Source organism: Anser brachyrhynchus (assembly GCF_964034855.1).
Source record: "Anser brachyrhynchus genome assembly, chromosome: 1".
Classification (NCBI taxonomy): domain Eukaryota; kingdom Metazoa; phylum Chordata; class Aves; order Anseriformes; family Anatidae; genus Anser; species Anser brachyrhynchus.
The window spans coordinates 184,012,702-184,035,418 of NC_137694.1; the positions used below are offsets into that span (position 1 = coordinate 184,012,702).

Genomic DNA, 22,717 nt, shown 5'->3' on the forward strand with positions numbered 1-22,717 from the left:
GAGCTAGAAAGAGTGCTTTGTTTTTTCAAGGGGAGGTGATTTAACTAGAACAGTTGCAGGTGACTTCCTCCATTGTAATCAGTACATTTCTGAGTTCATAGTGATTGGTTTAAGGGTGTATTTTGTTCAATTTTCCCAAAGACGTTTGTATTACTGTAGAAAAAAAAAAGGGTATTTTTCAATTTGTAATTCTAGTCTAGTGGCAAAATGTTAAACAATTTCATACCGAGGTGTATATTGTATTTTCAGCCATTCAACACTTGGACTGTAATGACTTAGTTCCCCCACAGTGGTTTGCTGAGGGAATGTGTTTATTCCTCCAGGGACTGAGCATATATATGCCTGGGACACCGTCAGTCTGTGGCAATTTAAGAAGTTGCTGTTTGCAAGATAAGGTGCTGTGGACCATGCAAATATTCCTAGTTTACCCCAAAGTGAGATAAAATTCCTTCAATTAAACTACCTTCCTTTGGGTTTAAGCTGCGTGCTTTATTTAACCATTGGAGCAACCCAAGAGAACTTATTCTGCTGGTGGTAGCGGGTCAGAGAAACAGTGAAAACTTACTAAGCCACTATAACTCAGTTGTGTTTAATCATATGCCCAAAACCAGGTGTCCCAGCTCCACACCTGCATCATTCCACCCTGCTGAAGAAGGCAGTGGCAGTGAAAATGCAGAAGGCATACTCAGATCTGTCTGGATGGCTCCAGCAGTTTTGAAGGTGTTACTCATGTACACAAGTAAAGGTAAATACTGTCAATTCAGAATTTTCCTCTCCGGATCTTAACAAAGCTTTCTGTTTACTCTATAGAACTTTAAAGTATTTTACAGCTGCCATTACGTTCTGTAATACCTCCTCCATCATTTTCCACTTGAATCAACCGTGTACTGAACACGAACAACGTGATTTGGCAGCAGTTTCCCAAGAAGTCTGCGAATACACTGGATTCTCATACCTAAAATATTAAATCTCCAAAGTAGACTGCAGAGAATTATTCAGTCTTAGCCTTCCTTGAAAGAGACACGGGCCTCAGGCTCACTGCTGTATCACTGGGGTTTCATAAATCATTGCTCGTCTGCTGAGCTGCTGTAACTGTCCTCACACAGGCGCTCATAGCTTAAATCTCTTCTCTTGTGCACTGAACTGAAATCCGCTCATCTTTGCGCGGGTAGGAGCACACGCATCATCACTTGCTGCAAGATCGCTGGGTGCACAGTGGCATAGTGATCAGTTCTGACCTGCTTAGGAGCTTGAGCCCTTAATTCTTTGTGAACAAGAACTATCCTAGCAGCATTTTGCAAGAACAGGGACATTTTTACTGGGAGTCCCATGGAAGGAATGTGTGTAGCTACTTTCTTGAAAAATTTCCTTTGCATTATCAACTCAGTATAATTTTCTTTTTTATGGTTTTGGGTGAAGTTCCTGTGTAATGTTAAACAGCTGCTTTGTTACATTCAAGTGATGGATGGAGTTATTCCTGCTGAGATGCAATTTCTTAAACACTTTGGCATCTTAATGAATGAAAGATGCTCTCCACTGAAGGTAAAATCACTTAGATCACTTCAGAACTGAGCTCTGAATATATGACTATGCTGAAGTCCTGAAGACCAAGTGCTGAGCCACTGAAATATTTGGAGTGGGAAGGAGGAATTCTAGCATTTCACCATTAGCTAAAGTTTTGTTTCCGAAATGTGTAGTGCCTTCAGAAATGTGTAGTGCCTTTAGAGAGGCAGTAGAGAGCGTGGGGTGGAGCAGCTCATGGAAAAACACAGCCTGTGATTTCTTCCAGACACTATCTGCAGCCCACTGCTAAAAGGAAGGGCTGCTGTTGGTTCTGTACCCCCAACACACAACCATGGCAGTGTTAGCGATCCCCATTCCTTGTATTTTTGGGCAGGGACAGCCTTAACTGTGACTCTGAGTGGCTGCTACAGAGCTGGGGAATGCTACACTGCTGCTTCCCTCTTGGGAGATTATTGCACCCTTTATCCTATCTTCTTTCTGAGATTAGCTTTCTGGAAATAAATAATTCTTAAAGTCAGGACGTGAATTAAAATCTGTATGGACCAAATGCACCCTTAGTTGTCTATGCAATAGCCCCTGAGATAAATGTTCATGGCTGATGACAGGTGATTCCCACAGGTGTTGTACTGTTTAGCCTCAGTCCCAGGGTGGATGATTGAGCAAAGCCTGTTCAGCTATGGCATTTTGTTGTTCTTGAACAGATCTTGCCCTTCCACAGGTGTCCTATAACTCAGGTTTCTCTAAAACACAGGCTGTGTGGTTTTTAACAGAAAAGATACCCCAAACAGATATCTGCTTCCTCCGTCTGGGGCCATCCCCATGCTCATGTAGAGGGGAGCCCCTCCACTTTGACCGTATCAACAGAAATGCATAAAAGCAAAAGCAGAAAGAGCACTTTTACACTGCATTCGTCAACACATTAAAAAACAATCTACCAGGACCGGTTATGGGCTTGTTCCATTGCATGTCACAAAACAATTGTCTCTGTGCATGCCTGTGCTTTTAAAGCTGACACTGCTGTTGACTTAAAAGCTGTTTTCATTACATCTGCCCATTGAGCATAGATTTCCATAAGTACAGCACCACGGTGAACAAATCAAACGTACACTCACATCACAACCAGAGAACTGCTGTAGTAAGCACGTCCACCTGAACTTCTCACATCCCTGCCCAAGTCTCATCATTTTCTATATTTAAACTACCAACATAATGTCATCCATTTTTCTATGAACTTAATCATAAAGGTTTGACGAGCATCTTTGTGTTGGTGTGGTACTGACAGATTACTGTTATACAAAAAGTGGAGAAAGAGGAGTCTCCCCAAGCTGGGGAACACTGAGCTGGTACTCGGTAGCTCAGTTCCTCGTTCTGCCAAAGACTTGCACTGTGGCCTTGGCTCCGTTTGGATGTATTGGATATGTATGGATATATTCAGACCACTTGCTTTAGCACCAAATATAGATACAGATGCTTTCTAGTCCAGGTTCAGGAGAGACCTTGGGGCCATATTCAGGCTGCCTTTTATACATGCTCATATTGCTATCACAGCTACTCCTTGGCTGGTCTAACAGTAGCCCAAGAAGCTCTTTGATGGCCATCTAAATTCCTGTCACAGTCCATGTGCCACGCAAGGCAGTCTGAACACAGCCCTTCATCTTTTGTGCCTCAGCCCCTTCATCTGTAATGCAGGGACAGTAACAGCAAGGCTACGGAGGTGTTCAGGTCCCAGGAAGGAGGACAGCACGGCTACTTTAACAGGCAAAGATGTACTATGCTGAAATAACATAAGGGGACCTGGTTTTAGAGGAGCTTGTCATCTGCAAGGGCTTACTGCAGAACTTGACACTACAAATAGAAAACCCAAGAGTTAAAAAAGAGATATAGAAGTTAGCAAGAGTGCACCCTGGCATCTGCAGCAGCAATTTTACATCGAATGTGCTGTGTTCCAGCTTAGCTATTTCCAGATGGCACTGGAATGTATTTTACTATTTCCTCTTGCAGTTGACTGCTAACATACATATCTATAGTACAACAAAGATACACACAAGGGTGAATTATTGCCTTTTCTTCATTGTACACCCTTTCTCAAACATCTGGAGCTTAATTTCTGTGGCCTTTAGTCTTCCTCAGGAGAGTATCTTTGCCTGGAAAAACAGTATATGCAGCAGCTACAAAAGATAAGGAGAAAGAGAACGGTGTGGCTAATAATGAGAACACCAACAGCAAAAATGTACAGGGTTTTGTCACAGTAATCTTGAGGCTGGTGGAAGGGTGGGATGAAATTTGGCAGATACACAGAGAAAACCCAGTAGTTCCCAAGAATGAACCAGAGGAAGAGGAAGAGGCTGAGGGATAGATGGATGTAGTATTTGTGAGCGTTCTGCCTCCAGGGATACTCGTCGTCGTCATCATCATCAATCACAACAGACTTGGAAAGCAGCTGCCTCATCCTGGTTGAGTCGTACAGCAGAAGGGTCACCTGGAGACATTGGGGGAGAAAAGGCAATAAGTAAATTGATTGTGGAAAATCTGAATACCTTGTGACCACTGCCATCTTTTCAGCCAAATTAAAATTGAGTGTGGGAACATGACGTAAGAGAAATCAGAGGAGCCACAAATGAGGCAGATTCTGCCGGAAAATAATAAGTTTTTCCATACAGTTGATTCACCAATGAGATTTAGGGCAGACATCGGAAAAAAACTTGCCAGTGGTGAGGATAGAAAGGCATGGGAACAGACTATGTGGGGAAATGGCAGCAGCTCCCTCACTGGAGATTTTAAAGAACAGATTAGAGTAACTGCTAGATGTATTGAGGAGAGTAGTTCCTGCCTTGTAGTGGGTGGATTTGTCTCTCCTAGCTCCATTTACCATTGCCATACAGGTGAATCAGGTGGGCATCCTGGGAACAGGATTCTCTTGCTCTTCCCTGTAAAACTGATTGCTCCTTGCAGCTCTTTAGCTTTGAGGTGAGCTCAGTACACAGGCAGATTGCTCAAGCCTCATCATGCTCAGTGATGGAAATGGGGTTAACTGGCAGATGAGCTTCAGTTTGGAGGAAGTCAGAAAGCCCTCCCAGCTGGATTTATAGATCTCAACTGCATCTAACAAGTTTTGGGAAAATGCATTTAAACCTTACATACATTGCCTTGCCAAGCTGTGATTGAAGCACATTCTGGCTGTTGCTCACATTGTTACTAACTGCAGAATATCTGCTTATGGAGTATGACGACATGAATTCAGCAGGGCTCTCCGGACACTGTAGGATGGCTCAATTGCCTTGGTGAACACCTACAGGTTACCACTGCCTTTAAAAGACTGGAGGTCCTAAAGAAACAGATGAGAAACCTACCGATCTGTCCAGATCCTTACAACCAGAATGACTTGTCATTAAATTATGTCCATCATGGGACAGCGTTATTTCAAGACCTCATCCTACAACCATTCGCTGACCTTTTAGGTCTCTGATTTCAAGCTAGCCAGATATACTGCTCAGGCACAGCTCCCATAACCCAGTACCAGTCAGTGCAGGCTCATGAGTTTAACAAGGTAGAATTTAGGCAGTGGAACTTATCTGGAGATCAAGTGCTATGAGATGACATTAGTTAGGCAAATCAAATTCTGATTTTTGATATTGAAATTGATATTGCCAGGCTGCAAAATACACAGTCCTGCTGTCAGCTGAAACCAAATTTAAGCCATCACTTGATGTCAGCAGGAATATTAACCGACCCACTTATTTTGGTTGAGAAAAACTGGATTCAAATCAGCAATAGCTAAGAAATAGTCAACGTTTTTGATGAATGCTTCAATTCATTAGCCTGAAAATTTCCTTTCAACTCTGATCTAATCTTTTCTAAACCATTATTAAATGAATCTTTGATTACACAAATAGGCCCAATGCTGTGATTGAATGACTAAGCATTTGCCAGGAGAACTCACAGCATAGCAAATTCATATAGCAAGATTAAGCACTTTCTTTGTTCTCCATTTACTTATTTACTGACCAAAGGTCCTCAGAGTGATGATTCATTTCCCAGTGAGGTACTACAGTTTGGGTACCACTGCGAAAGAGCGCAGGGGATGTAGAGACCTGCAGGGGAATATTCTTTCCCCCTTTTTTCAATCCTGGCAAAGAAAAGGAACCAGAAACGTTATCAAAGGGGCATGTCACAGTGGGGGCCATCTTTCGTCCTGGAGTTTACATAGAGCTAAAGCTTTGTTATAGTGCCCAGGGTGTGACAGATATGGGGGTACCTGGACTTGTCAAGCTGCCAGGCTCTGGCTCAGCACAGATAAAAGTGAGCACAGTCCACTAGAAAATGGGTAGCTGTGGTTAGAAAATACTGTGCCTAGATTAATAAACCCTGCTGGGAGGCAAGGATGCAGTTATTTTGGGAGGAAGCCTTGCTACTGCGTAGTCATCGCTCCTAGCCAGGCCGAAGTGTGAGTAAGTTGAACTTGTGAAGCGCGATGTGCAAACACCCGTGAAAGTGCAGGAGAAAGGTCTGGCAGGCTCGGAGGGCTGCTCGAGGAAAGAGGACCCCGTTTGCCACAGCCAGCCACGTTCTGTAGGCATTTCCACCGGCAGGGATGGTAGCACAGATGCTGTGATGTAGGAGAAAGTCACACCACACTGTGTGGGACAATGCTGAAGAAAACTCATTAGCATCTCACTTGACTGATGGGAGCTTTAAGTGCTGGAACAAGCACGGTTCAATCCAGATAGCTGCCTTCAGTGCTGCGTGCACATAGCTGTCTGGAGCCATCATTATGTCTTAACTAGCAAGTCAAAGTCTAGTCACACAAGATATTTTTCACACATACGAGGCACATTACCTTTAAGCTGCCAATCACGCCACCCACCAGCAGATATAATGGAATTAGTGGCTGAACTGGGCAGTCTTCCAAAAACTTCATTCCTGAACGGCAAAAATTGATAGCGTTTGTTATCTCCAGTGATCAAATAGTGCAACGAGCTATACAGTGGAAATTAAAGGTGCTGCAAGAGAAGCACAGACCCGAGACACGTACCCAGCATCTATGGAAATGGGGGCTGAATGAAATGGGGTTTGCCTCTCCCACTACAGGACTGAGGGCCATTAGCAAACAAAAGGCAGGAGGAGAGCAAAGGGAACAACAACGCTGGCTTCCAGCGTTACTAATCGGAGACAGGTACGCTGCTTGTTAGCATCAGCCACCTCATTTTTGTTGAGTGAACAGCTGAATGAGCTGGGTCAGGAAATTTTCATCGGAGGTAGAAAATGGAAAATTAAAACCATCTGTAAAAAAAGGAATTCTGATAAGCTTCTCCCAGGTCTCTCCTGCTCATTAGCTCCATGCGTGCGGCATGTTCCCGAGTCAGATGCCTCAAAGCTTGGGTGCTAGCGCCCGTGGGAGCTCCTGGAGCCATTTTAGCTACCCATACAGCTAATGGGGAACCGGAGAAGCTCAAGTTTCCCGGCTGTTTGGGTTGCTGGAGGCTAAAAGCACTGGTTGTTATGGAGCCGGGGATCCTGGCAACCCTCAAATCTACTGCTAGAAAGCTGAGTAGGATTTAGGGAAGGGAATATATGGCAGCACAAGGATGATGTTGGCATTAGACACAGAAGCTTGTGATACAGGTCTGTGGCAGTGAGACTCATCTGTCCAAATTTAGATGTCTGCAATGCAGGCATCTATATCTGAACTAGTTTCCTAGACTCTCTTTATAGTCAATAGGGAGAAATAGACACTTCTAAAATTCAATTCCTCTCCTCCTAAGATAGGCGTTTAAAATAGGTCAGATGAATTGTGCCCTGAAAGTGCCTCTTTCTCTCTATAACTATACAAGGAATCTAGACAGCCAGCTGTAAATACCTAAAGTTAGCAGAGATGAATCATTTGCCCAAGTCTCCTACCCACTGGCATCTTTAGTCAATTTTAAACTGTTCATTACACTATAATTTTATTGTCATTGATCCCATATTTCAGGGCTTCTGCTGATCAGTTGCAGAGGCCAGAAGAGATTTTCTGTTTTCTTCTTGGTGTATAACGTGTTTTCTAGGAGCTTTTTTGACTTCCCTCTTAACAGTTGGGGTTCTCTAGATGCAGGACACAGAAAGCAATATGCTGGTCTTAGTGCTAAACGTCTCTCAGGTAGAACATCTTGCCTCCATGTTCAGAACTACACCGAAAAGGAGGATTAGGGTAAGAAAGGAGGTACCGGTGTTTTCTAGTTTTTGTTTGTTTGTTTTGCCTGATTCTGTAGCTGTGGCCCTCTTCAGCTTTTCAATTTGCCCACCAAATCCACTCCTGTTGCTGGTCCAGAATATTGCTGATGCTCTGAACGTCTCCCACACATCTTTCATAGCTTAAATAGGTGTTCTGCATTGTGGTTGCTTGCTAATCTTAGGTTAGTCGTAGGATGCAGTGATCTGCTGTGTCTCTGGGCTGCGGAGTCCAGTGGATTCTTCTAGACTAAATATTTATTACCAGGCTTCTTGAAATTGAAAAGGGCTGGACTTGGATGGACTTGGACTCTCTCCCTTTTTGTCTGCTAGTCTCAAAGCTGCAATGTTTTGTCCATTTTGCCACTATCTAACACTGAGGCCTGCTCAGACTTCCAAATGTAAAGAGGTGGGCAGCGGGGATGTCATTGAAAATTGTATCTTTTTCAGAAAGCAGCTGCCAGTGTTTCCAGAGTCCTTGGCCCTGTAATAGCCTGCCTCAAAAGCAGCTGGGCAGGGAACTTGGGGAATATCTTTCAGTTTAGGAACCTAGGCAATTGCTATTTCCAGTGTATTGCTGAGATTTTGATCTGAGGGGAAAAAAGAAAAAAAAAAGGAAGAAAGGAATCAAGAAAACATGCCAATACTTTTCATGGAGCTAAGATTCTGTTTCCCAGACCAATCTGTTATGGGGTCCTTTCATATATGTAGCATGACAGCAGTCAGTCTTGGGAACGATTTGAATGACAGGCAGTGGTACTGTAGTTTTGGGGAGAATATTCCAGGCAGATATGACAGGAAAAGAGGAGGTGAAAGGAAATAATGCAGCTGTAACTTCAAAAATACAGCACTGTGGGTGAATAGGAAATATGGACCTAGTGTTGGCAGATGGGCAGATGGGTTACAGTGAAATCTAGGTGCATGCACCTTGTGCCAGCCAATTCACACACAGCATATGCGTGATTTATTTGGGAACACCAAGATGAGCAGGAGCTTGTTTTGGCTCTTAATGATGGGGTAGATGGACCGTGAGAGATCAAAGCTCTGCTTTGAGTCGAGTGCTCCCTGCAACTTGCCCTGGCACCGAGCATTGCCCTCATTTTAATTGCCTTACCCTTCTCAGGCAGCTGAAAATGGCTGAAATGCACCTCGTAGCAAAGGAGGGTGGCTTAGTGGCACTGAGGGACATGATTTAGTGATGGCACTCAGTAGGCCAAGCTGATGGTTGGTCTTGATGGCCTTGAAGATCTTTTCCAACCCAAATGATTCTATGATTCTAAAGTAAGATCAATCTGATGTCTGCTGCCTGCTCCCCACCTTCTCACCAGGCCATTTTCTCTTGTTCCTAGAGGATGGCTGCAGCCACCATCACGTAGCCCAGCTCTCTGGCAGGCCCTGGACTGGGGGCCTTACCCTAGGATCTAAGTGCTGCAGTGGATTTATTGCAAAGTGAGTACTCTGGGCACCATTTTATCAGAAAACGTATCAGCAATTCAGAGGAAACTCACAGTAAGTGGCTGAAGGAATGAGATGCAAAGAAAGGTTATGTTAACAACAGCCATTAAAAAACAAGACTGGCTAAACACAGTACAGAGTATCGGAGCAGTCTTCAGACAGCTATTGGGAGCACTTGAGGGTTGAGGAATTATTTAATTTGGTATAGACTTGAGCACAAGGAGTAGTACTGTGTTAAATTTGAACAGGGGAAAACTTAGACTGGCTACTGAGACAATGATGTCATCAGCCTTCAGATGTGATTTAGCTACCCCTGGGGAACACTGCACATAAAAGCAGCCTGGACAACGCACAAGAATGTGTTGTTGGGAGCAATCTTTCACTGTCCGGAAAACTAGAAAAAATCCCCCAGAAGAAAAGTCTAGGAGGTCTCCATCACTGTCATTATTTTTGGAGTGTTTAGTGAAAAATGTATCATCCCTACTGGTAAAAGTTAATTTGCTAATCAAATTTGCTAAACAATCCATGGCTTAAATGATGTCACAAGTCTGGAGCTTGGAAAATTTTGAGACTCTTTTTCATGTATCATGACTTATACTGTGATTTACAGTACTACCAAAATTTTAAAATGTATGTTGTTCATGTATAATTATTACCAGAGCTACCAGTTATTCATCTCTGTTTTTTAACTAATATTATTATAATTTATTTGTTAACAACTGATAATATCTCACGGTTTTCCTCTGCAGAAAGCAAGAGCCAAAATGACTGGTGACACATCAGCAAGTTATTCTCTGAGATCATGGTAACAGACTGTTATAAAAAAATCAGAGGCTTTTGCTCAGATAATAAATATCTGCATTTTCCTTGACATTTAATTTTCCTAAAAATGCCTTTGCAGATATGTAGCTGCTGGAAACCAATATCCTCTGACAACACTATATTACGGTGACATTATCTCTTAATTTCAGTAAGTTGTGAAAAAAAGGGATCTGTATCTGATGGAGGAGATATCCGCAGCTCCAGGCTAATGTCTTACTTTACGCTTTCCACTTCTCTCTGATCTTAAAGATATAATGAAATATTCCTAAGAAATGATATTTAAAAGTGGTCAGATTCCAGCCACGTATTCATTTCCAGAAGGCTAGCTGTCAACATGCGTGCAAGCTGTACAGCACTTGAAATTATACCTTCCCACCGCTATTCCACAGCTCAGGCGTATTCAGCCTAGGGAAAAGCTAAAGCTGAAATCCTCTTATGGGATAAATAGCAATTTTAAGTCACGGATAAGCAGAAGAGCCTATGTGTTGAGATGTAACAGTTCAGCCCATCTCCCTAGTTCCTAATTGCTCCTTAATCCCCAATTAGAACTCCCTAATTCTTAATTAGGACTCCCAAATCAGAGTCCTGCCACAGTTGTCGCTGGTACTCAGAAGGCCCCAGCTAAAGGAAGCAGTGCCAGCCTTTAGCTGAACACATTTTTACAGTTCTGGCCAAATTATAGATGCCTACAGTTAGGCTGGTTGTGCAGCTCCCTTGAAAGCCATCTCATCCCAGCGCAGACATCTAAAGGAGGCCGTGGGACTTTCACTGTCTGAAATGCCCATCTCTCTTAACTGGGAAGGGAAACAGGCAGCACTGGGCTTGGCTACAGATGTGTACAGCCCAGAGCTAGGTGGGATGCATCCCGCCCACAGCATCTGCATGTAGAGCTTGTTTGCACCATGTCATCATTAATAATTAGGCAGAAGGTGGACAGGTTCTCCAGGACACCGAGCCGGAATGATTGTTAGGGCTTCTGAGGACAAGACTTACAATTTAAAGTGATCTGGGTACTCTGGAAAAAGACATCCAAAATCTGTGAGATGACATCTGATAAAGTCAAGCACTACATCTAGGAGAGAAAACTTAAATGTAAGTTAAAAAAAATGAGAAATGTCTGATAGGGAGCAGCACTGCCAAAAAACATCTGGGCTTGCAATGCACCATAAACTAAATCAGAGCCAATGAGCTGGTACGGAGAGCATCCTTCATTCTGAGGTGCATTTACAGGAATCCCGCATGCTAAACAGACGAGGTAATTATCCTGCGCCACTCGTTCCTCAGGTCTCAGCTGAGTCTTGTGTTCTGTCTTATTTTTTTTTGAGGGGGAAAAAAATAAGTTACTTTGGCCAGAGGCCAAAGGAGGGAGGCAAAAGAGCAAAAGAGCTCCAGAAAAAGTGACCTGTGAGGTCAGGCTGAAACAGTTGGGTTTTTGAGATCTCTGGGGAAAAGAAAGATGGAGTGGGGTTATAATAGGAACCTTCAAATACTTCAAAGCTTCTCGTGGGTAGGACAGCGACCAATCTATCTTTGTGATCACGGTGCGTAGGACAGGCTGTAATCTGTTTCATTCGCCATGGGGAAGATTTAGATTAGATAAGGGGGGAAATATTTTGTCTGTGAGAGCAATGAAATGCTGAAATAATCTCCTTGGGAAGCTGTGGCATTTCCTTGAGTAAGGACAAGTCCGACGTCTGCTGGGGTGCCCTGAGCCTGTCTGAAAGAGGAGGGGGCTGCTGCCTCCAGCGACGTGTCTCAAGGGTGGGTCACAGCCCCTGGGGAGGAGGTGGAAGGCCCAAAGGAAGCAATGAAGGGTTAGAAAATGCATTATTTTAAAATCTATCTAATCTAAAAAGGAAAAACTGATGCTTAGGGAAGAAAAGAGTCTCATGCAGTTTAGCAATGTATAAAATTATGCAGCTCGAAGTATTTTTCTTTCCTTTCTTAAATATTTGATCTTTAATGCTGCTTGCAAAACCAGCCTTCGGGAGGTTATAAAGAGACAGATGGGCCAAAAAAACAGGTCGCACTTTCAAAAAGGCGGAGAAATAGCAGACTAGATGATCTTTTCTTCCCTTCCAGCCCTATGCTTCTAGGATTTTTGCAGCGCAGTTAATACAGAGGGATCCTGATTAATGAAATCTTCTCGTGTCTCGGATGCTGAGCTTCCTCCCACAGTCAGAGCCAAAACACCCACAGCCCTTTGCCAGGTGCTGGTAGCCTAAGCAGCAATTGAGCTGAAGTAAATACACCAGTATCAAAGTGAATTAAAATAGGTCTGAGGCTCAGAACATGTCAGCAACTTCGTGGTAAAAAGAAATCGCAGAGCAGTTTAGGTTGGAAGGGGCCTCTGGAGGTCACCTGGTCCAACCCAATAATGGGAAGTGTTTCAGATGCCCCCGAAATAATCAACGTGCAGCCAGAAAATTCAGAGTTATGGGTAAATATAGAGAAACTGAAACCTTGTTAGACTCCAACATTTATCAGTAAGGCCTCCAAATGTCCTGACCCCTGCCCTGTGCCGAGGTGGCTCACACTGGAGATGTATTTAAGACAAACAGGATCAGCATTCAAGAGCTGCTTGCTCCCCGCCATACAGTGTGGGCTGTGCTTCTCTGTCTGAAGCTTAAATACCAACACACAGGTCTAACAGTTGGAAACTTTAAGGTTGCCTACTCGTTTCTTCCCACGAGATAACCTGCTTTGCAGTGCCAGGAAATTCATATTATTAAATTGCTTTAATAGTCGACTTACCTGTAAAAGTCATGGACAACGGTAAGGCAAGGAAAGCAAGGAGCCCAAATATAAAGCATGCTGTGAAAAAAAAAAAAAAAGAAAGAAAAAAGAAGGGAGTGTTATTGGGGCTGGTTGAAGTTTAAAGATCAGAAGTCCCATCCAGAGCTTTATGGGGGCTGTTTATCCATAAAGATGTGTAGCAAGAAAAGCAGTGCAGTGGGGGGATGTCGTGTTTATTGTGCAGTGACCGAGAGGACGAGACCAGCCAGCGGTTTGTTGCCCTCCCGGAGCTCAAGCTTCCATCTTTTAACTAATACTTTTTAGTCCTTACATCAGTAATAAAACAAGGAGAGACACGAAGTGCTTTTGTTGCTGCTGCTTCCAGATGTCTCCTTGCTAAGGCAAGGACCCGGCCACTGCCCTTAGCCCGCACCAGCTCCCGACACCGCCAGGTGACTGTGCGCTAACAAGTAACTGCGTGAGCTAACCCATGGCAACTGATGAGCCATAGCTGTGTGCTAAGCAAACAGCAGCTTTAATGCCATTACGCTCACTTTTCCTTAACAGAGATGGTCCTTGTTGCAGATGTGAAGAGTTTCTGACCGGTCTAACTCCCCGGAGCAGCTCAGTGCATGCAGCCCTGCTGCTAGGAGGGGGACTTGTCACGGGGATAGAGCAGCTCAGGCTTCACGGAGGGATGCTCTTGGGGCTGCACGTAAACCCTTCCCTTGAATAAGTGGATCTGAGGTGCTTAGATACTCCTCAGAGAGCTGCTGGTGTGTCTGAGCCCTGGTACTTTCCCAGCACAGTCTGCTGCTGCAGAGGATGAGTGCTTACCTTTGCAGAAACCCAGAAATAATAGCGTCAATAACAGTGCGAGCAGCCTGTCTTTTACAAGAGCTGTCACCTCTGTGCCTAATCACGAGCACTTCGCAATATTAAAGTGAGCTGCTGCTCCGAAAAATGAGGAGGAAGCATAATGAGGAAATTCTGTGGCGAGCATCCCTGCAGAGCACTTCTGTGCGTGGCTCGATCTGCAGGTAGCTGCCCAAGGAGGCAAAAGAGCAGTACATGGAGGTAGGCATAGATTGCACAGGGGCTGAAAAAAAAAAAAAACAAAAAAAACAGAGTAGGATGTCTCCTGGGAAGCTTATGAAAAAAATCCGAGCTCATGCCCCAGAACTGCAGCCTCTGCAAAACAATTTGCTTCCTCCGTGCCGCGCAGGGGTGGACGCACTGCCTGCACCCTGCCACGCAGGGTGGATTTGCAGAGCTGCCACAGCACCGCCGTCAGGGTGCCAGCATTGCCTCCATCTTACAGGAGGAGAAACTGAGGCAGGGGACACAGGGGCACCGTCAAAATTCAGGTTCTCCACCTCGTGGCCACTTTTCATGGGAACGCACCCCCTCCTACACACTGCTTGTGTTTTCTCAGCAGGGAACTAGGAGCTCCTACTGCTGCCCTTGAGAGACACCTTTCTTTGTCAGAAGCAGCACATTTATTGTCTCTATGAATTGGTGGAGAATGAAGATCTTTTGAGCTGAAGAAAGCACTTCTGCTCCTTTGTGCCACCCCCTCCTCCTCTTGCTGTCGGTCGGTCTCTCTCACATACACATTGCTCTGGCTCTCCTGTCTCCTAAATTCTGCACGGAGCAGAAATCCCTCCTCTGCTTGAGTGCTATCCTACACTTGACTAAGCTCCTTCAAACACTGACAGCCTGGAGCCTCCCTTTTCACCAAACGTCCCATTTCACGCTAGGTCCTCTTGCTGTTACATTATCTGGGCTGGTATTTTCATAGCCGGGAGCAGCGTTACTGCCGCTGAATCAGCCTCCAAGCACACCCACGCACATCCCAGCTCACGTCCCTGTAGCACCCAAACGAAAGCAGCTGAGCTGGGCAGGAGCTGCATCAATCACTTGGTGTTGCCCTAAGTCCTGTGATCATGGAGTGGCGTCACCCATGTTTTTGAGGCTTCATCTCCTCCTCCTGTTTCCGCAGGGGCAAGTCGGAGGAGGCACCCTGCCATTTCTTCACCGAGTGGTGCGTGGTGTGCTCGGTCAGCGGGGTGGGACGCTGTGGGGAGCTTTGTAAAAGGCTCGGCAGGACCCACATTTATGTGGGGCTGTGCATCTGGCTCACAGGTGGCCGGGTTTGCGTCTACCCAAAAGCTGGATTTTGGAGGAGAAATGGGAGGCAGGGACCACTCGCTGCTGCTCGGGAGAAGAAGATAATGGTTCATTAATTCTCCTCCCAGAGCAGTCGCCGGGAATGTATTTACTCATTATCTCCCCATTCAGCTCCAGCCTCTTAGGTCTGGAATTGGAAGGGCAGATGCGTAGTCTGGGAAGGCTTCCAGCTCCGTGCTCAACAAAGTGAGACGCAATTGACTACACAACTGGCAGGGCTCTGCGTCGCTCTGAATGCTGCTAGCAGCACTAAAAAGCGTTTCCCCCAAAATGTGTGCGTGTAGGGGCGGTTCGCAGAAATGCTCCTCAGGCAGGACACACGCGCTTTGCCTGGATTTGCCTGGATTTTGCTGCCCCAGTCTGGTCTGAAGACAAATTGCCCAGGAAAATGATATTTGCCACAAGGTAGTGAGGGCAGCCCAGTGCTGCAGAGAGGGAGCTGCTGTCTGGGCAGCCTCACACATGGCTGGTGATGGTTTTAAGTTGGGGGTCCCACCGCACCGGCTGGGCAGAGATGCCCCTGGACTTATTCCAAGAAGTAGCAAGAAAAAAGAAAAGAAAAGAAAAAGAAAAAAGAAAAAAGAAAAAAGGAAAAAGAAAAAAGAAAAAAAGAAAAAAGAAAAAAGAAAAAAAGAAAAAAGAAAAAAGAAAAAGAAAAGAAAAAGAAAAAGAAAAGAAAAGAAAAGAAAAGAAAAGAAAAGAAAAGAAAAGAAAAGAAAAGAAAAGAAAAGAAAAGAAAAGAAAAGAAAAGAAAAGAAAAGAAAAGAAAAGAAAAGAAAAGAAAAGAAAAGAAAAGAAAAGAAAAGAAAAGAAAAGAAAAGAAAAGAAAAGAAGAGAAAGAAAGAAAGAAAGAAAGAAAGAAAGAAAGAAAGAAAGAAAGAAAGAAAGAAAGAAAGAAAGAAAGAAAGAAAAAGAAAGAAAGAAAGAAAGAAAGAAAGAAAGAAAGAAAGAAAGAAAGAAAGAAAGAAAGAAAGAAAGAAAGAAAGAAAGAAAGAAAGAAAGAAAGAAAAGGATAGTAGAAGCCAGTAGCCGCTAAAACCACAGGTGGGTGAGGGAAACGGCATTAGACATGAGCCAAGTCCCAATGTGCGATCACAGCAGAGAAAGAGGAGAGGAGATAGCTTTATATCTTGCACATTCCTTGAAATCTGTGGGTAGGAAAATCAGCAGGGCGGGTGCAGACTGCCTCCTGCCCAGCAGGACATTTCGCTTCCATAAATCCACTGTTCAGTGGAGCTTTCAACCTCCTGCCAAAGCTCCCCATGCTCTTCCACTGCAAGAAGTAAAAGAACTTGAAATCGCCATCGACACCATGGCTGTGTCACGCTCTCTCTTCTGATCTGGAGTGATTTATGAGTATAAATCCTACCTACCCTCTTCTTCGATGGCATGCTAATATGGCAGTAGGGCAGCCTACCCAGTAGAGTGCGTGACAAGCTCACTGACACCAAACACAATAATAAATGAGGTGTTGGGTTCTTTAACCATCACTCTCAAATGCTGTTTGTTCTATGGCCTGCCAGGTTTTTGCCATGAATCTATGTCCTGATAAAAAATGAATTATTATTATTTATTTATTTTTAATGAGCTGCTACGAGCTCCCAAACAAATTTGCATTTATCCCTGGGTTTGTCTTCATGGGCAAGCTGAGGAGCAGAAGCCCGGCTGTAAATTCACATTACTCCCTTCTGACACCCCACGGGGACTCTGCTCTGAAGGGAGCTGACTCACAGCAGTGCAGATGGCAGCAAATTCGGGTCCTGGGACCTGGGATGGATCATGCCTTGAGGCAGATGCACGTGGCAGTGTGGGTGCAGCCTTGGAGATGACTGGAAATCAGCAGGAAGCTGGCAGCGTAACAGCGTGCTTACATGCAGCAGGTATCTTCATCCCCGTTTTATTCCTTCGTGGTGTCTGCAGGAATCCCCTACAGTATTGAGAGGGGCTTGGGAAGGACTCCAGCCCCAGTGCAAAGCCACCACTGGAAGCAGAGAGGTGTGTCAAAGCTGACTTGCAGACCAAATCCAGCCTCAGAGTCTGCAGCTGTTTGCTGCATGCCATCACTGTCTGCTTATAAAAGCTTGTGTTGCTGTGAAATAGCACCTTGGCACCCAGGTAAGCAATGCCAGCACCACAACACCTAAAATTTAAGTTGCTGGCTCCTGCACTGACACCAGCAGTGCTGCTCTCACCTGCAGTGAGAAGGAGGTGCCGATAGCCTGGGACCCTTCAAGCTGATGGGGAGGGTGTCTATGGGTTGTAGGTACTTTGGGGGTTAGGCAATGCTGCCGAACAGCTTGTCTGAGTTTTATGGCAGGTCTCTAGCTACTGAAGTAGAGCTATGTCACATTTTCAGTTCTTTACTTGGACCCTTGTGATTAATTTCCAGATGTACTTTTTAAACCAGATGTACTTTTTAAACACAATACAGGCATTACATAAAGAGCCATCGGTTTGCTTTGCAATAGACCCAGCATAGTGAATTAGCATTTTTTTTTTCTTTCGGTCAGTTAATTAAAACTGCCCTGATGTTCTGAACTTAAATTGCTGTGCCGACAATGAAAAGAATTTAAATGATGCTGCACAAGTAGGTTGTCTCTTCAGAGTCGTTTAAATATCAGGAGACCATAGGTACAATATGGGGCTGTGCTGAAAGGCAATCTGAAAAATATACCCAGGATGATGAGAAAATGTGAAATTAAGCATCAGTGCACTTCAGAAGGGCTTGCATTTTAATGAACAGAAAATCAATTTGGGACGCAGTGGCTGATCCATAGCTAAAGCTGAGTTGATTTCAAACCTAAACATAAATAAGAGCTAAAGGTGATGGATTTCTTGGGAGGGTATTTTCCGTATGCATGGGTGACCGTGTATATCCAGGAGGGTGCTCCTGATGTAAAGGAGCACAGATGAGATGAGCTAATCCCATTCTTTCAAAAAACTTTCACAAAGATCATTTGTTTTCTCAGGCATCCTTAAAATCCCAGTGGCAATATAATACCAGCAGGGAGCAGTGACATTTTACTGGTAGAAACAAAAATCCAAGAATACACTGGTTTAGCTTTTTTGCTCCGTGCACCCCTGGGTGCTCCTCCAGTGCCAGACCCAAGTGCAGCCCCAGCTGCTTTCCTGAATTTTGCTCTTCCAGAGCCAGTTACGCTAACATGCATTTAGGAGTCTTTGCTGATTTCTGTTTTGTCCGAAGGACTGCAAGGCAGCGAGGAGCTACGAGGCTGGTAAAAGTTCCTGGTAAAAGTTCATTCTGAACTTGGAGAGCTGTTCAGGTGAAGCCAAGGCATTAGTACAAAAGACCCCAAGGTAACAGCTATGGGCTGACAAGTGCAGTTGTTTGCGTGGGTGAAGTATCAATTATGGGGAGTGGTGGAGTATATTAAGGAGTTTTCTTCTTTGCATATTTGAGTGGAATTAGAAGTTGTTACTACCAAAATCTGAAAGCGAAAGGCACTTGTGATTCAGAGTAAAAAGGAGATACAGTCAGTGGGAGTAAGTTGCTTTAAAAACCTTGCATTTTAACCTCTTGCCAAATCTACTCTGATCTAAATAATACAGCTCAGGTAGGTGGTTTAGAGATAGAGCTACTATTGGGTGCTATAACAGCACCTAAATTCTCCAGAAAAGAAAGCAGAAGGGGAGAAAGAAAAAGAAACTTCAGATGGGACTTGGTATTATCTTAATTTCATTATATACCTATATATTATCTACAGGTCTGTTTAAATACAGAGGGAGGTTTCTCCCAGAGCTGCCTTACCATTGCTGGCAATTTTGGATATGCACCGGTGACAAGCTTTCTCCAGGCCGGCCGGCATTGTGAAGCACCTTTTGGGGTGTCTGTGGGGATACAGAAATGAACACAGTTATGAAAATCATAAGCATTGTCTTCAACTGACTCAACATCTTAGCCCAGAGTGACTCACACACTTCAGCAGGCTTTCACTACCCCAAAAACCCACAAAGCCATCCCAAAACCAGACAGTAGCTGTTGAAGCATTTCATACCCAGAGTCAAACACTGGCTGGGAGCTGCTTCCCTTCTCCTGCCACGCTGGCATCAGCCCATGCCTTCACAGCCTCCTGCCTTTGGTTTTCAGTGCTGTAAAACCTGCTTCCCCGTTGCTCCCTGCCTTGCCCCTTGCTTTTTGCCACCCTCTTCTCATACAGTGTCGCAGTGCTGGGTCCAGGTCGTTATGAAGAAGTAGAGGATATACATGGAAAATGCCCACACCTGCCAAAGGTGCTGTGAAGCGGTCTGGGGGGCGGGGGCGTCCCCAGAGCCCTGATTTTGGTTGGGGTTGAGGCAGCACAAAGTTTATTTGACTTTGTGAGAAAGCCCAGTGAAACAGGTACAGTTTGCTACACGACACGAACCTCTGTGAAGATTATTTGGTGAGAAAAAGTGAATTCAGGGGAGAAAAGGAGGGCGAAGAGGGGGGAGAAAACAGTTTTAAGATCAAGGAAGGTTCTGAAGAGGAACGTGGAATAGAAACTGCAAACCCCAGGGAGCCCAGAACAAGATGCCTTTGATTAAAAAGTAGCTGGATTAGAAAGCAGCTCTTTGTGATGAAGAATTTTTATGAGGTGGTGCGAGGGATGAGCAACCAGCTAGGCATCCAAGGCCGGGGCATAAGACACCACTAGACAGTTCAACAGCATCCAGTATCCATGGGAGTGTTGAGGGGAGTTCAGAAAGCTCCCACACACACACGCACATGCTCCAAGCCTCCAAGACACCACAGGTCCATCGCCAGCACCAGCGGCATGAATAGGTGGAGAGAAACAAAACTGGGGATGCTCTGCGGTGCAGGAGAAATATTGACCAGAAAGGGGCATGTGTGGTGATGGTACAGGAAAGAAGAGCCATCCCAAATCACACCTCTTCTCCCTGTGGTCTGCAGGACCTACCAGACCAGCGGGCTTCTCCTTCAAGCACCGGGGCCTGTGAGTTTCAGCGGCCCAGGACGCTCTGCTACCATGGGGTATGGGATGAGGCCTGCTCCCTGCCCATTGCCGATTTTATTTCCTATCACATCAGGTGTAGCTGCTGTAATTAGCCTCGCAAATCTCAGTGGGCATCACTGTGAGTACTGAACAAATTCGGGGAGCACATATCCCTCGTCCAGGCCTTCCTCAGAAGAGCAAGTCCTGGGCCTTTGGACAGCAGGCACTGGCAAATGTTTTCGGGAAGGAAATGAGCTCTGTTGCATGCTCAGGGAAAACAGGAGGGAGAAAGGGAAACTGGTAGCTTTCACAGCCAAATTACACCTTAATTTTAAGCTTTAAAACATTTGGTGAAGATTTATTCTTGAAAGTGCACAAATAGACATTCATTTTGAGTGTACTATTGGCTACTGACATAAGTGCTCTAAATTATGCACAGAGATCAATAATATTCGTCTTTATACATATCTTCATGTCTAGAGTTGCCTTTGTGGCAATAAGTCTTACAGAAGCCCCATTAACAAAACCGATGCCACATTAAAAGTTGGTTGAACACCAAATTGTCATGAGCAGATCCGTGTCTGGATAGGAATGCTGTATTCCCATAATCAGAGGGTAAAACGTATGTTCTGTCTAAATTTGCTGTTATTTTACGCTACAGGGGGAAAAAAATGGTGAAGACAAACCGAAGAAGGGCTCGGTGTGCGTGAGCATGTCCCCACCTAGTGATGGAGCCCCGAAATGACGGTGAACCAGAGCTCTGGCATGCAGTTGTAACAGGTAAAACCGACTAAAATCGTGACGGCTACACAGAAAACCTGCTCACACAAGGGCACAATACACGTAACCACTAGGAGATGGTATCGACTCATTCCTCAGACCCTGGGTTTCACTCCTACAGGACCGACAAATCCCTCGAAAAAGGCAGTGTTTGCTGGACAAATGCATTTTGCCCCTTCACCCCAGCTCGTCAGTGACTCTGCAGGAGGTACCGTGAGTGTTAAAGTTAAATATTTTCCTGCTTGCCAGTGCACGAGGGTGCTAAAGTGCAGTTCAGCTGGCAGGCAGCTTAGGAATGGTTTTGCTGTTGTTGAAAACTATCCCTGCCAAAGCTGAAATGATGTCCGAAACTCGCAGTCTGCAGACTTGTCAGATGTGCCCCCACATGGTACCCAGTCCTGCTTTGCTGGAGAGTTGGAAAAGCCACATACAAAGTGGAAAACTCAGCCAAAAGAAAAAAAAAAGAAAGTGAAAGACAGTCAGCTTCTGGACCTTCTCCCAAAAGTTGTTCGCTGGGGTCACTTCCACGAGGTGACAGCACCTACCCTTGCATTCAGAGGTGCCAGTGATGGGGGGACAAGTTGCTGAGCCCCTACATCTCTCCATGTTGCCACTTTTTGGGGTGGCAGGTTGCAACCCAGGGAGCACAGAGCACCCCTACGCCTCCCACAGCCTCTCCCAACACCGCTCCTCTGCTCTGTGCCCTCTCTGAAGGTGGCCGGTGGCTGCTGCCCGCCTGGCACCAACGCCGTGTCCCACATCACTGGCTTCTTTTGTAACTCTGCTCCTTGTCCCAACAAGCAGTGATAAGTCTCTGTAGCACAGATCCTCCAGCCCAGTTCTTTTCTTTATTTCAGGCAGTTTGGGCTTTGAAATGTTGTGCCGGTCATTATTCTCACCCTAAATGTTTAGGTTACAAGGATCAAAAGAAAAGGAGCACCGTGACCCACAGCACCAGCCCAAAGGAGGACCACTTCCACACCTGCCCTACAGCATTCAGTCTCTGCCCAAACTTAGCTCTGCCCTCTCCCAGCTTCAGGTGCCCCAGACAGGACTCAGGAAAACAGCAGGCAGATTCACCAGCACTTCCTAAAACCCCAGCACCCACCCAAAACTGTTGAAAGGTGCAGGGTCCTGCTGGGACACAGCTGGTGCTCATGGTCCAGCCAGCCCCTCCAGGGCAAGGGCTCTTCTCCGAAGGTCGCTAAAGAAAATGTTTTTCCTTTTTTTTTTCTTAAAAAATTCACAGCAAAGTTAATGTTTAGAGACCATTCTAAATTAATGTAATTCTAAAGTAATTCCAAAGCTGGTTTCCTCCTGACAAACCCCACAGCCCCACACTGGCTTTTACCCCCCACACCTTTCCAGAGCATCCTCCACCTTCCCTCTTACCTGCGAGCTCCGCGGGACCCGAACCCCTTCACTGGCACTCCTGGGAGATGGGGCTGGGAAACCACAAAATCCAGCCTTGGGCAGAAGCCAGGAGGGAGAGCGTGCCGGGACCCTGCCCGCAGGGATGAGGTGTCACAGGGGCTCTCCGGTGCTTTTCTTCCTCCTCGTCTCCTGTTCGTGCACCTCTTGGCAGCTGGAGGGGCTGCGGGATGCGGTATGTGGGATGCGGGATGCGGGATGTGGGATGCGGGATGCGGGATGAGGGATGTAGGATGTGGGATGTGGGATGCGGGATGCGAGATGTGGGATGCAGGAGCTCTTGCCGTCGGAGCCGATCCTCCTTCGTTTCCCCACTCCCACGGCTGGCTGCAGCCACAGCCCACCCGGGCGGCTCCACAGTGTCAGCAGGGGGAAGCAAAGGGCCCCACAGAGCTGTGGCTGTGCCGGAGGAGAAAAGACAATTCCTTCGCAAAATCTCTTATTAAAAAAAATGAATAATGCTTTCTCCTACCATCAGTAGTGAGTATTGAGTGCTTTGTCCACACTTCATGCAATTTCCCCCCTTCCTATTGATGCAATCGGTAGAGCTCTTTGCATAGCTGAACTGGCTAGGAAAGCTGGCTGCTTTTTCTTTTGTGACTACGGTAGAGGTCTGT

The 22,717-nt window shown here is 45.5% G+C and overlaps 1 protein-coding gene and 1 long non-coding RNA gene across 4 annotated transcripts in view; one reads left to right on the forward strand and one right to left on the reverse strand.

The window, feature by feature from the left end:
• Nucleotides 1-10,661, forward strand: part of LOC308183581 — a 17,986-nt gene extending 7,325 nt beyond the window's left edge. For all 3 annotated transcript variants that reach the window (XR_013942470.1, XR_013942471.1, XR_013942472.1), the window contains 3 exons: nucleotides 612-745; nucleotides 9,081-9,180; nucleotides 9,936-10,661. This is a non-coding gene — a long non-coding RNA (uncharacterized lncRNA). The remainder of the gene's footprint in view (nucleotides 1-611; nucleotides 746-9,080; nucleotides 9,181-9,935) is intronic.
• Nucleotides 2,547-22,619, reverse strand: TMEM272 (transmembrane protein 272). Its single transcript, XM_080569782.1, has 5 exons — nucleotides 22,062-22,619; nucleotides 18,704-18,783; nucleotides 12,763-12,822; nucleotides 6,362-6,444; nucleotides 2,547-4,003 (listed from the first exon to the last, which is right to left on the reverse strand). The coding sequence occupies exons 2-5, from the start codon at nucleotides 18,759-18,761 to the stop codon at nucleotides 3,641-3,643; spliced, it is 564 nt and encodes a 187-aa protein (XP_080425908.1). The 5' UTR covers nucleotides 18,762-18,783; nucleotides 22,062-22,619; the 3' UTR covers nucleotides 2,547-3,640.
• Nucleotides 22,620-22,717: the final 98 nt, after the last annotated feature.

Coding starts and splice junctions, on each gene's coding strand:
- TMEM272 (XM_080569782.1), bottom strand. CDS start 18,761: ATGCCGGCCGGCCTGGAGAAAGCTTGTCACCGGTGCATATCCAAAATT. Junction 6,445..12,762: donor GTTGTCCATGACTTTTACAG/GTAAGTCGACTA, acceptor TTTGCCGTTCAG/GAATGAAGTTTTTGGAAGAC. Junction 4,004..6,361: donor GCGTGATTGGCAGCTTAAAG/GTAATGTGCCTC, acceptor CAATGTCTCCAG/GTGACCCTTCTGCTGTACGA.